We start from the raw sequence: 12,422 nt of genomic DNA, 5'->3' as shown, positions 1-12,422 counted from the left end.
GCCAGCCCCAGGGCATGGGGAACCTGAGGGATGGGGCTTGGAACTAGGTGATCATTAAGGTCCTTTCCAACCCAACCCAGTCTATATGATTCTATGATATAACCCTCCCTCAGGGCATGGGGCACCTTCAGAGGCTGGGCATCTTGGGGACACAACACCCACTGGGACATAGGGCACTGTGGAGACACCACCATCACCATTCACACCCCTTCCCTCAGACCTTGGGGTGTTTCTGAGCACTGGGCATCCTCGATATGCCCCCATTCACATGCCCCTCTCTGAGGCCATGAGCCCCCCGGGGAGTCCCTCATCCACATAAGCCACCTTGGGAATAAGGCATTTGCAGAGCACACCCATTCAAATGCCTGTCTCCTCAATCCATATACTCTCCCTGGCATGGGGCATCTCCTGGGCACAGAGCATCCTGGGGTCTCCCCATCCACACAGTCCACCCTCAGTCATGAGCCCTTCCAGGGCTCATTGCCCCCCTGTCTTGGGCATGAAACATCCTGGGGACTCCTCCACCCACTCAGACCATTCTCAGGCCACTTGGCAGCCCAGGCCACGGGGTACTGCAGGGCACTGTCCGTCCACAGTCCCATGAGGAACACGGACCCCATGTGGGACAGACCTCTCCCCCACATCCCGCCCTTCTACGGGACTATGGATCCTCCATCCGCTCAACACCCCTGAGCATGGACTCCCAAGTTAGCCCACCCCCACCCCCCAATCCACACTGCACTCTGCAAAGTCATACACCCCCCACAGCTTGCAGCTTGTGCCCTTGACATTCCTAAATTCCTCCAGCCGCCACCCACCCTGGGCAGAGGAAGGCTCCAGAGTGAGACCCTGGGCTCCTGCTCACCAGTGATAGCGGCTGTGGGGGCACAGGAGCCTGGATGCCTGGGTTCCCTTGCCCAGGGTTGGAGGGGGCAGCTGGGGTGGGGAAGGGGCTGTGAGAGCAGCACCCAGCACCAGCCCCACTCTTCACCCACATGTGCCTGGGCTGGCCATGGTGGCAGTGGTTGACAATGAGTAGACACCACGGAAAAACCTGTGGAAAGCATCATCCAGCTGGGTAAACTGAGGCGTGAATTTTGGGGAGGGGGAGCCGGTGAGGAGTAGGGCTAGTGTGTGTCACCCATGTCCCTGTTGCCACCCCTGTGTCAGGGAGGGGCTGAGGGTGGTGGGTGTGTGGCAGGCGGGCACCCGGTGTGGGGAAGGCGAGTGGAGATGGGAGGAGGGGGAAGAGCAGGACTGCCAAAATCAACTCCGGGCGGTACAAACACCCGGCCAGCTGTGCGGTGTAGCTAGGGAAACACAGCACAGCTGGAGCACAACAGGCCCCTGCCTCCCCAGAAGACTCCTCCTGGGCCTCCCCACAGCCCGCTGAGTGACTAGAGGGGCTGCAGCCCACTGCCCCATGCCCCCAGTGCCAGCCCACATGGGATTGCTCATCCCCAGCTCACTCATGGCTGCCCCATCCTGTTCCGTGTCCCAGTTTGGCACATGTCCCCATGCAGTGGGCACCTCTCCCAGGGAGGGCAGTGGGGCACAGGGGCTTGGCCATGCTGGAGACCTGGCCCTTGGTAGGAGCTGGCAGAAGGCAATGAGGAGGGTTCCCTGGGCAGGACAGCCTGCCAGCATCGCCAGGGCTGGGACACTGCCAGGACCACGGGCATCCCCCCGGGCATGGCTGTGCCCGACACCCTGCTGCTTGCAAGCACTTTCTGCAAGCAGGAACCATGCCAGGCAGCATGGCACCCCTTGTCCCTGTTCCCTCCTTGCTGTCCTCAGTAGTGTCACTGACCTGTCCCCTCTCCTCTCTCCTGGTATCCTCGCTGGCTTGGGATCCAGTGACGTGGAGGGCAGGGGAGGGTTGGGGTCTGTGTGGCTGTGCCAGCACTGCTGCACAGTGCCTGCTGCAGCACGGCAGCGGCCCTGGGGACTGCGGAACGCGAGCGGGGCTGAGCAGGGAGGAGACGGGTGATGACTCCCAGCTGTCCTGCCGGTGCCAGGAATCCAGTGCTGGCTCTGTGCACCCAGAGCTCGTCACAGTCTCCTGGCTCGTCTGCGGGACATGGGGAAGCAACGGGGGAAGCTCCCTCCCTTTTCCTAGGGAAAGGAGGGAGAGGCGGGGAACCCTCCTGGCTGCAGCTCTCCGCATGGGGGAATCTGAGGCACGGGGTGGCAGCATGAGGGAGAGGGGGGCTGCAAATGTATCCTGGCACTTCCAGGCTGGGACCAGGTTGGTACGCTGGCAGGGGGCCTGACAGGGCAGGTGGGTGCTGGGCATCCCTGCCCAGGGAGGGGGCACGGGCACTGTAGTGGGAGCACATGGGCAGGGAGGAAATGGGTGCCCCAGCTGCGCCTGGAGATCATCCACAGCCTGATTTGCCCCTGGAAATGCCCCCCCCCATCAAAGGGCAGAGGTTGCTTGCCAGAACCTGGGGGGGTCCCTGTGCTCTTGGGGAGGGGGTGGTGCCTGCTGAGGGTGGTGCTGGGAAAGGGTCCTGGTCTTGCCAGCTGCTTCCCAGCGCCTACACATGTGTGTGAGCAGCACTGCCCTGCACAAAGGCAGCTCTGAGGCTCCAGAGCTGGGCCTGACTCCGGCACATCCCCAATGGGGCTGCCGGCTACAGGCAGCTGGAGCTGCACCAGGATGGAGACAGCTGGCCATGGTCAGCCCCAAACGCCCCGCCTGGCACCCACACCCCTCTGCCACCTTTACCCAGAGCGGGCACTGGCTTGTCCCGCTTGGGAAGGTGATGGTCCCATGAGGTGTCATTCCAATCTCAGCAAGCATGGGTAGGACGCTCCACAGGTGCCCCCCAGAACAGCCTGCAGTGCTGCCAGGGCTTCGTGGGCACATGCCCTGCCCAGTGGTGAGGGTCTTATGAAGGATTCCAGAGGGTCGTGGTGCCAGGGCTGTGCCATGCCTGGCACGGAGGCGTCGCAGCAAGCCCTCACCCGTGCTCTGCCCCATGCAGTTCCCATTGTCTACCCTCATTAGCCGCTGCCTGCTCGCGGCTTTGAACATGAGCCGGGCTTGGGGCGGCAGGAAGGAGCCTCTACTCCCCAGGGATGGGGTCATGGCGAAACTGCATGCCCTAGCCCCCTCTTCCCACAGCTTCCCACTGCCTCCTGGGCACCCCAGCGCCCCTCCAGGCACGAGCCTGGAGATGGGAAGGCATGTGGGTCACCCCTTCTCTCCAAAAAGAGCCCCCCTGGACTGACCTGCCTTGTCATGGGGCGTGGAGAGCCATCAACCTCCCCAAAGCTTTGTGCTGAGTGTGGCTTGTGCCGTGTCTAATCCCCCCGGCCTCACACACACGCGGCGGGGCGGGGGGGGCTGTCGTAATGGGTGGAAATATCTCATAATTCACGTTGGACACAGGGATTACAGCCGTTCCGGCAATATTTGCACAACTGGTAGGCGACTTACAGGGCTGGGCCGTCCCAGACGAAGGCTAAGGGGGGTCTGGGGATTGAGGGGGTTTTGGGGGTGGCAGGTACAGGAGGGGAGGGTGCAGTTTGAGGGGTGGTGGAGGGGGGGAAAGTGGTTGTTTTCTGTCTGTGAACAAGTGGAGTTTATTACAGAGGGCGTGTTGCTGGCATGGTGGGAATGGCTGGGGCTCTTGCCTTCATCCCATCCTGCTGTGGTGGCCATGGCTTGGGGAGCAGAACAGAGACCCCAAAAAAGTCTTGTCTGCCATGCCAAGCAGATCCTGGCAATGCTCTTGAACACCACGCCCAGTCCCAGTGCCCCATCAATGCCACAGAGCTCCCTACTCACAGGAGCACCCAAAGGTGCTGGTGTCTCTCTGGCCCCAAATGTCCCCTCCTCAAAGGCTTTGTGGGGTGACCCCAGCAGGAAGAAGGTGGGGGGCATTCAGGGCATGCGGGGGCCTTGTTTGGCATGGGGATTAGCAAGCTCCCAGAAGCGATGGTGGTCTCCCCCCTCCCCACCGGACATGCAGGCAAATATTTGTGCCCAGACTTCGCAGGACAGCGAGAAGGAATTTCATTCTTGCGCCCACCTGCGGCTCGGCCGCCTGGCATTAACCCCTTCACCACTCCATGGGATGGAGGGAGAGGGATGAGGTGCCCTCCCGGCACACCGCGTGCCCCGTACTGGAGTGGGGAGCTCAGCTGAGGAGCAGGATGGGAGAAGTGGCACAGTGGAATCACCCCAGGTGCCGGCAGAGCCACTGGCACAAGGTACCCTTGCCCAAAGCAGTAGCTGGAGGGTTCACCCAGGGGCATCCTCTGGGAAGCACCCAGGGCTTTGTGCTGCAGTGCTGGGCAGCAAGTGGCCTGCGAGTAATTGGGAAAGGTGGCAAAAACTGTGCCAGCCTTCATCCCCAAGCTGCAGCACCCTGACCAAGGTGCCCCTTGCAAGTCCCTTTGCCCAGCAGCATCACGGTGCTCTCCTGGGACAGCTGTCTGGGAGCAGTTCGAGGAGGATTTGCCCACGGATGTTTATTGCAATTTGCAAATATAGAAAAAAAGCCCAGAGGATCCAGGAGGGACCCTGCTCCCGGGGGCTGCCCGTGCCTGGGGAGAGGCTGCCCGGGTAGAGGGTCCCCCGCTGCCTGGCACCCCCAGAGCCCCGCTGTGCTTCTTTCCCTGGCCCCGGGGCCAGCTGTGCCCTGAGCAAACGGGGCTGTTTGCTCATGCCGGGATTAGCCGCTCCCTTTGTTCCTTTGACTTTCTCTTTCCTTTATGCCAGACCCTTTTATGGGGGCTTCAAAGGGGGCTAGGACCCCCCCTCCCTGCCCCTGGAAGGCCAGGTTTGCTTCCCATGCTACCCCGGCCTTGCACTGACATCCTCGGGGTGCCCATCGAGCACATCTGGGTGGCCCGCGGGGACAGCAGCTGTGCCACCGATCCACAGTCTCCCCCCTAACCCGGCGTCTTCCCCCTCGTCCCCCCCCTTCCTTGACTCCTGGCACCTCCTGCTGTTTTCAGCACCTTGGCAAAGTGGGTGCGAACGGCTGCCCCTGCAGCGGGATTCCCGGCACTTTGCACCCTGTAAGGAGAGGTGGGAAACTTGGCACCGGGATCCGGCCAGCTGTGCAGTCCCTCAGCCCCGCCTGGCTTCCTGTCCCCTGCCAGAGCCCTGGCTGCCTGGACGGAGCCCCCGCATCCTTCTGGGGTTCCTGTGCCTCACTGCCCCCGCACCCCCTCCCTCCACAGCACACAGCATCGCTGGAATCGGGCTGGGGCCCGCAGCCGGAGCTCCCCCCCACATCCTCCTCTGCCCCTCTGACACGGACAGCAAATGCTGGCATTGCCCTTTCCAGCAGAGGAATACCAGGCTGCCTATGGGCTCGGGCTGACACTGCCCGATAGCTTCTGGCATGGCTGAAAAGGAGCATTTTGGAGTGAAAGGACTATTGTGTGCACCTTAGGGTGCCTCAGTGACCATGGGGGCCCATTAGACCTCCAGTTTCCAGTTGCTCTCCAGTTTCCCCTGATGAATTTTTGCCTAATGAAGAGGGAATGCAGGGCACCTGGCATCCCCAATGGCTTTGCCAGGGAGGGATGGGGACACAGGCATGGAGGGAGCATGGCAGGGACTGACGTGGGGCTGGTGATGGGACTGGGGCCAGTGCTGGCAGAGGGGTTAAGGGTGCTGATGGGTGTGTTTGCAGCTTGTCACGTCCGCAGACGGGCCACGGCCTGCAGGGGAAGCCTGGAGGTGTTTGACCCCGGTGCTCACAAGTCCCGTTGCTGCCAGCTGTGCCCAGGCGGGCTGGGCTGCCAGTCTCATCCCTGGAGCTGTGGCACCCACTGGACCCTCCATCCGGGCACCCCGTAAGGTGGGCTGTTGTGGGCTGAGCAAGGCTTGGAGCAGGCGGAGCAGGGCTGGGTGTTTACTCTGACTGTTGTCACCCGGCCAGGCGCTGCTGGGAATTGCCGGCCGCAGGAACAGGGGTGGGAACGTGCAAGAGTGTGCGAGAGCCGGGGTGTGAGAAGGAAATGCACGGGCTATGGGGAGACTGGGAGTAAGAGGATATGGGCTGGGAGCGGGGTGTCCCCCAAAGGGAAGTGCATGGGAGGCTGCTGGGGCGGGGGGTTATCTGGGCGCGTGGCCTGACGCGTGCCAGGGGAGTGCGCATGTGCACACATGGGTCTGAGGGTGCACGTGGGGCATGTGTACCGTGTGCCATTATGGACATGCATGTACACATGGGTATGGGGCTCTGCACCCAGAGTGCCTGGTGGGGGTTGGCTTTGCTGGGGAATGCCATGGCCATGTCAGAGCCTGGAGCTGAACAGACCCCCAGTACTTCTTCCACCCACCCCACTCCCAACCAGTACCCCCAGTGAAACAGCCCTGGGACCGTGCACCAGCCAGATCCTTGTGCTCCATTACCCTCCCCAGCTTAGAGGGGTCGCTGTGCATCACAGCCACCCCAGGGATCTCAAGCTCCCCAAGTTGCCTCTGGGTGATGGATGTAGGGGTCAGACCACAACCTGGGTGAGGGTTACCAGGGATGGGGTCTAACTCTGGGAAAAGGTCACCAGGGATAAGTCCACCTCTGGGAGAGGGCCACCAGGGACAGGGTTCACCTTTGTGAGAGGATCTTCAGTGGCTTTCATACCTGTCTGCCACAGCCAAGAGCTGATGCTCCTGGGGCTGTCCAGTGCAGGGTCACTGATGCCGTCTCTTCTGCAGGTACCAGGGCCACCCCCACCCCCTGGACAGGCACAGCAGAGGCACTGACCACCGAGGCGCTGGCTGCCAAGCGCTCAGGACAGGGGCCAGGTGAGCAGACGCCGAGGGCGCCCAGGGACGTCTTTCCCTAGCCCAGAGCCAAGGGAGGAAGCGGCGGGAGGCAGGAAGCCGTCCCCCGGGCCCGGGGCCCCTGCTGTGATTTTGCTCGAAGGTCAGCGGCGACACAACAGGAAATCGTGCTGCCTCGGCTGGGCGGCCAGGCCGGAGCCGCAGAGCCGCGCTGTCCCGGGGCCGCTCCCGGCCTCCGGCCCTCCGTCCCGGCTGGGCGGCTCGCGGGGAGCCCGCGCCAACACTGCCCCCCATGGAAGGGGGACGGGAGCCGGGGAGCAGCCGCTGGCCCCAGGGCGGAAGATGCAGGGCCGAAGCCCCCAGCTGAGCATGGAGCTGAACAGTGAGTGCGTGGCTGAAAGGGGGGACGGGAGCGCGCAGGAAGGGACAGTGGAGGCTGCGGCCCCAGAGCCAGAGTGTGCCCCGCGTGATGAGCCCCACAGGTGGGCACCAAACCCTAAGGGTGGCTTTGGACTGGTTGGACCTGGCCACCACCAGCGTGCGAGGGCAGCCAAGCATCTCTCCCTGCCCATCCTAGGCAAACAGGCTGCGTCGAGGGCTTTTGGGGACAGGTGCAGTGTCAGGGCAGGCAGCGAGGCAGGAGGACGTATGGAGGGCCTGTGGAGAGGAGATGCCTCTTTCCAGGATGGGCAGTCCCTGGGTACAGCAGCACTGGGGGAGGCAGTGCTGGCAGGAGAGCACTCAGCCAGGGCAGCAGCAAGGACCAGATGTTCCCTGTGGGACATTGCAGGCCGGGATTCCCCGAAGTGCACGTGACACTCAGAGCTGCTCTTGGCATAGATCTGGAGGGCTGGCCCTGGTCTGGACAGGGAGTGGAGCTCCACTCCTTTGCCTGGAGCAGGGCCAAAAAACCTGGCACAGACATGGCTGTGGGGCCCCTCGGCACTCACCACTGGCACACAAAGCCCAGCTCTCCCCAGTGAGCAGTGGGCACCCGTGCTGACTGACCAGAGGGCAGTACCAGGCCCTCCTCAGCCCCCAAACCTCTCCCTGCACTCCCACCACAGGGTCATAGAGGCTACCACTGGGATGCAGAGAGGGCTTGCCACTGCAGGCCCTGGGCTGGTACTGCCCAGGGAGGGTGGCACAGTGCCCAAGGTAACCCCATCTTCCCCAGGACTGCTCCTCCTCACATCCTTCCTCCTGCACGTGAAGGAAGACCATGCCAGCCCAACACGGCTGGTCTGTGACAACAGGCTCATCCAGAAGTACATCCTGGAGGCCAAAGACATGGAGAAGAGAGTGGTGAGCATACAATCCCCCCCAAAACCCAAGGAACATGCACAGCTCCTCAACATCTCCTCTCCCCAATAGGGCCAGTGCCAGGCCCTACCTGTGCTCAGCTGCCCTGTGGTGCTGCCCTTGGTGGACTTCAGCCTCCAACAGTGGAAATCCAAATCGGTGAGAGGGGCTGGGATGAGGGTGCTGGCACTGACATGCCCGCTGGACCAGAGAAGGCACCTTGGGTTGGCACAAGCACCAGAAATGCTGAGCAAGATGCCTGTAGGCATATCTGGTGGCATGGGGGGGTAGAAGACCCCATTCAGACCTAGGGTGGGCACAGGAATGGGTCAGGCCACTCATTATTTGCTCCCCCAGAACGAGACAAAGCGGCGGGAGATCCTGTGTGACCTGGCCCTGCTGGTGGGTGCTGCCACAGGGGCCCTGGGCCAGGTGAGCGAGGAGTGCGGGGCCAGGCAGCTGAGCCACCTTTACCAACATGCCAACTCCTTCTTCCTGCTCCTGCAGACCTTCAGCTGGGAGGTAATACCTTCCCACATGAGCCAGTCCACCATGGCGCAGGTGCCAGCTCGGCTGGGTGGGGTACAATGATGTTTGTCACCCCTCTGTCCTGCTCTCGCCCCTCAGGCAGGACACTGGGAGCTGAGCTGCTCCCCACACTCCATGGAGCAGACCCACATCACCAGTGTCTTCCTCACCTACCGGCAGCTGGTGCAGGGCAAGCTGCGCTTCTTCTTCCACGACCTGGCCAAGGTCTTGTGCAAGCAAGCACAGGGGGGCAGCAGAGACCCTCCGTGCGGGGCCCGGTGAAGCTGCACACAGGGTTCACCCCAATGTGACTTTGGAGAAGTCCTGCTGGACACTGAGCTGTGCTCTGGGTGCCCAGGAAGATGCCCACAAGGAAAGGGTTGGCTCCTGTTCCTCAAGTCTTCGGAGACCATGCAACCCACAAAGGCAAAGAGCGACACCCACGTGCTGGCGGGCACAGGCCCTGCTCCCACCTGGGCAGGCACCTCTACTGTGAATGCTTTTCGATTAAAGAGCTATTTTTCTAAAGGGTTGTGTGTGTCCTCGCCGGGCCCGGGGCAGGAGCAGCCCCTCTGGGACATGCTCCCAGCTTCTGCTCCCTCCCGTGGCAGCCACCAGCACTGCACGGACGCCCGGCCCTGCCCCGCACAGGGCCTGAGCTGCCACTCCTCACCCCTGGCACCCACCTGCCCTAGCACAATCTGTACCTGGAGTGGTGGCAGGTGGAGAAGAGCCCAGGGCAGGTGTGGACTCCTCATCCTTTCGGAAGTGGCAGAGACCCCCTTTGTGCCCTGTGCAGATGTATCCACTCCCTGCCAGCCTCATCTCTCAGCAAGCAGAGCCAGGAGTAGAAAACATCCCAGTTTAATCAAAACCAAGTCAGCCTGCCTTGGGATGGCTCCTGAGGGAATGGTCCCCAGGCCCTCGGCAGGCAGGCAGCTGTTCCAGTCTGGCTGCCCCTGGCCAGAGCCAGGGCTGAGCCTACTGTTGAGCACAGGAAGGTGGAGGTGAGGAGATGCCATCAGGCAGGACCGGAGTACACGGCACTGTCTCCACTTGGACGTCAGGCACCTCTCTCCTTCCAAACGGAGCTGTGGATCCCAGCAGGAGTCAGAAGAGGCTGGGATGAAGAGGGGGACTGCTCCTTCCTCCCCAGCCCCAGAGAGGCCAGGAAGCATGGATGCTGTGGCAGAATTTGGGGTCTCGGGTCTCCTGTTTGCTTGCCAGCAGGATGTCTGTGGGTCAGTCATGGAGGTGTGCTAGAAGGCCAACTTCTTCATCAGCAGGTAAACGCGAGAGTCCACCTCAAACCCGTGCAGGTTGTTTGCGTCTCCCTGCAGCCGCATAAGCAGCCCCCCATAGGACACATAGGCAGAGCTGGGACAGGAGGAGAAGAGATATGAGAACAGGGAATCCCATGGGAGACCCAAGCTGAGATCCCAGTGCCCCCCACACCACCCCGGGGCACTCACAGGCGTGTGGCCGCCTCTGTGGAAGTCTCGTCCCCTTCAATCCGGTACACCTTGCCGTACATCACGTACTCAAACTGGTCTGCCCTGCAACAGCACAGCATGAGGTCACCAAGGGATCAAACCTGGGCAGGCCCCCAGCTCAGTGTCTTCTGGGAGAAGGTATCTCACAGTCACAGAATCAATCAGGTTGGAAAAGTTCTTTGAGATCATCATTGACCGATCACCACCATGTCAGTTAGACTATGGCACTCATTGCCATGCCCAGTCTTTCCCTAAACACCTCCAGGGACAGTGACTTCACCATCTCCCTGGGCAGCCTGTTCCAATATTTAATCACCCTTTCTGTGAAGAAATCCCTCCTGATGTCCAGCCTGAGACACCCAATCTCAGCACTCCCCCTTTTCCCCCGCCCATGCTCACGTGGGTCCCAGCTGGGCCCTGTACCTGGACGGCCGGTCATCTGTGGGGTTGTACTCGCCGTCATCCAGGGTGCCGTCCTCATACAATGTGCTGGCGATGACCAGGCGGAATTTGTCCCCTGGGAAGAGGGCAGAGGAGAGGTGAGAAGGTGGAGGCACAGCCAGAGCAGCAGCAGCCACAGCCAGAACTCAGGGTGGTGGTAAACAGCCACCCTGGTAGGTGTTTTACTTGTGATATAAAAGCCCTGCCCCTGCTGCCAGTCCTCCACCAGGACTGTGGGGAACGAGTGAAGGGTCACACTGAATCCTGTGCTCCCCTATTTCCCACATCATGGAGGAGACCAGAGCCACCAGGACACCACTTCTGGTGTTTTTGTGGGACACGGCAAGATATTCACAGGGAGAGTCCCAGAGAACTTGGCTGGACCCTGGGCAGAACCATGACCCCTGCAGCACCAGTTCCAGCTCTTCTGTGCCTCACTGAGGGCAAATTCTCTTTTTCACCCATTTAGTGTATCTAGCTGCAAAAGTTAATTTCAGGCCTCCCTTAAAGCTTGGCATCAGCAAGTGAGACATTTTCCCCAGACATCTCTGGGGAATGGGACAGAGGTGAGTCTAAATGCACACAGGTGAACCAGAACCCAGCTCAGCCCCAGCACATCGGAAGCGCCCAGAAGCTCCTGTGACCTGGGACAGCACAGGGGTCCAAGGAAGTCTGGGACAACTCATTTCTTGTTCACAGCAAATTCAGGCTCCATCCTCAGAGTGCCTCTCCAGCCTATCCCACCAAAGCTGACAGCGTTGACCCTCTCTGGACTACCAGCCTGATGGCTTACCGAGGTCCACCGGGTAGATCTGGATGTTCACGTCCAGGATGAGATCCATCTTGAAGGACTCACTCTCGCAGTGCAGGCGAGACACTAGGGAGAGCAGCAGAGTCAGGGATCAGTACAGAGAACATCCCCAGGGGCTGGGTGGGAACAGGGCCCCCTCCCCACCCCTGTCGGGCATCTGAGCTGTTTGGGGGTGGATACGGGGATGGCTGCCGGAGCCTGGGAGCTGACGGAGGTGTGCACAGGCAGAAGAACACGGTGGGGCGGGGAAAGAAGGGTTCCGGGGGTCGCGGGGCGAGAGGGGCACAGCAGCCGGGCCGGGGATGCCCTGGGGAAACAGGACGCTCCGGGGGCAGGCAACACGCGGAGGTGCCGGGACACAGCGGCCACCGCCGGCGGGAGGAGCAGAGCGGGGACCGGGAGAGGCCGAGGGAGGGCGCGGGGCCCCACTCACCACGGTCGAACTTCTTGCCCTCGGGGTCGATGTCCTTCACGTCGAAGATGTCCTCGAAGAGGATCCCGGCCATGGTGGCGGCTCCGCGTCCCGGCCCCGCTCCCTCTCCTGCTCTCTCCCGCTCCCGCCCGGCGCGCGCCGATGACGCGCCCGCCCTTCCAGCGCCGGGCGGAAGCAGCTTCAGGGTGGGCGGGGCGACCTCCCTGCCAGCACCGCCGGGCCGGCGGCGGGGGGAGCCCCGCGGTCCTGGTGCCCGCCCCAGTCCTGGTGCCCGCGCGGTCCTAGTGCCCGCCCGCCCCCCCCGGGGCCGGTAGGGGGCGCTGCGAGGCCGCGGATGGAGCCGCGTTCGCCGCGGCCCCGCCCCCGGGGAAGGAGCGGCCCCGGCAGCGCCCCCGTGCGGCTGGTCCGGGGTGTGCGGGGGGGCCCGGGGGGTCCCCGATGGAGCTGGGGATGTCCCTGTGTGGGTCCAAGCTGTCCCGCGGGGGTCCGGGCTGCCCCTCGGGGGGGTCCGAGCTGCCCCCGCGGAGGATCTGGGCTGTCCCGCGGGAGTCTCGCAGCCCGCTTCCCACCCTCGTCGCACAGAGGGGCTTCACCTGCGTTCTCCGGCCGCAGGCAGGCATCGATGTGATGAGCTGCGCGGACTCAGCCAGTGACGGAGCC

At 62.5% G+C, this 12,422-nt stretch overlaps 2 protein-coding genes across 5 annotated transcripts; one reads left to right on the top strand and one right to left on the bottom strand.

Annotated features, from left to right (window-relative positions):
• Positions 1–5,715: 5,715 nt before the first annotated feature.
• Positions 5,716–9,338, top strand: THPO (thrombopoietin). 3 transcript variants are annotated; one of them, XM_051781524.1, is made up of 6 exons: positions 5,716–5,825; positions 6,686–7,136; positions 7,932–8,059; positions 8,129–8,215; positions 8,414–8,578; positions 8,684–9,338. In XM_051781524.1, exons 2-6 carry the CDS (start codon positions 7,097–7,099, stop codon positions 8,864–8,866), a joined length of 603 nt encoding a protein of 200 aa, XP_051637484.1. In that variant the 5' UTR covers positions 5,716–5,825; positions 6,686–7,096; the 3' UTR covers positions 8,867–9,338. The 3 variants fall into 3 exon arrangements, with proteins under 3 accessions (XP_051637484.1, XP_051637483.1, XP_051637482.1); XM_051781523.1 differs by lacking the exons at positions 5,716–5,825; positions 6,686–7,136 and having other exon boundaries at positions 7,166–8,056; XM_051781522.1 differs by lacking the exons at positions 5,716–5,825; positions 6,686–7,136 and having other exon boundaries at positions 7,166–8,059.
• Positions 9,339–9,432: 94 nt separating this feature from the next.
• POLR2H (RNA polymerase II, I and III subunit H) lies at positions 9,433–11,925 on the bottom strand. 2 transcript variants are annotated; one of them, XM_051781527.1, is made up of 5 exons: positions 11,763–11,911; positions 11,312–11,395; positions 10,501–10,594; positions 10,057–10,140; positions 9,433–9,961 (listed from the first exon to the last, which is right to left on the bottom strand). In XM_051781527.1, the coding sequence occupies exons 1-5, from the start codon at positions 11,833–11,835 to the stop codon at positions 9,844–9,846; spliced, it is 453 nt and encodes a 150-aa protein (XP_051637487.1). In that variant the 5' UTR covers positions 11,836–11,911; the 3' UTR covers positions 9,433–9,843. The 2 variants fall into 2 exon arrangements, with proteins under 2 accessions (XP_051637487.1, XP_051637488.1); XM_051781528.1 differs by lacking the exons at positions 10,057–10,140; positions 10,501–10,594 and having other exon boundaries at positions 9,864–9,961; positions 11,763–11,925.
• Positions 11,926–12,422: the final 497 nt, after the last annotated feature.

The sequence above is a fragment of the Manacus candei genome, unplaced genomic scaffold (genome assembly GCF_025592945.1).
Source record: "Manacus candei isolate 608988 ecotype Guabito, Panama unplaced genomic scaffold, ASM2559294v1 h1tg000015l, whole genome shotgun sequence".
Taxonomy (NCBI): domain Eukaryota; kingdom Metazoa; phylum Chordata; class Aves; order Passeriformes; family Pipridae; genus Manacus; species Manacus candei.
The sequence above is the reverse complement of the archived record's forward strand: the minus strand, read 5'-3'. Positions and strand labels throughout refer to the sequence as shown.

Bases quoted from the DNA above. Each gene is read 5' to 3' on its own strand.
- THPO (XM_051781522.1), top strand. From the start codon at position 7,844: ATGCAGAGAGGGCTTGCCACTGCAGGCCCTGGGCTGGTACTGCCCAGG. The intron at 8,060-8,128 runs GTGAGCATACAA...TCTCCCCAATAG, and splicing joins AAGACATGGAGAAGAGAGTG to GGCCAGTGCCAGGCCCTACC. The intron at 8,579-8,683 runs GTAATACCTTCC...CTCGCCCCTCAG, and splicing joins TGCAGACCTTCAGCTGGGAG to GCAGGACACTGGGAGCTGAG.
- POLR2H (XM_051781527.1), bottom strand. From the start codon at position 11,835: ATGGCCGGGATCCTCTTCGAGGACATCTTCGACGTGAAGGACATCGAC. The intron at 11,396-11,762 runs GTGAGTGGGGCC...TGCTCTCCCTAG, and splicing joins GGGCAAGAAGTTCGACCGTG to TGTCTCGCCTGCACTGCGAG. The intron at 10,141-10,500 runs GTACAGGGCCCA...GTGCTGTTGCAG, and splicing joins ACAGATGACCGGCCGTCCAG to GGCAGACCAGTTTGAGTACG.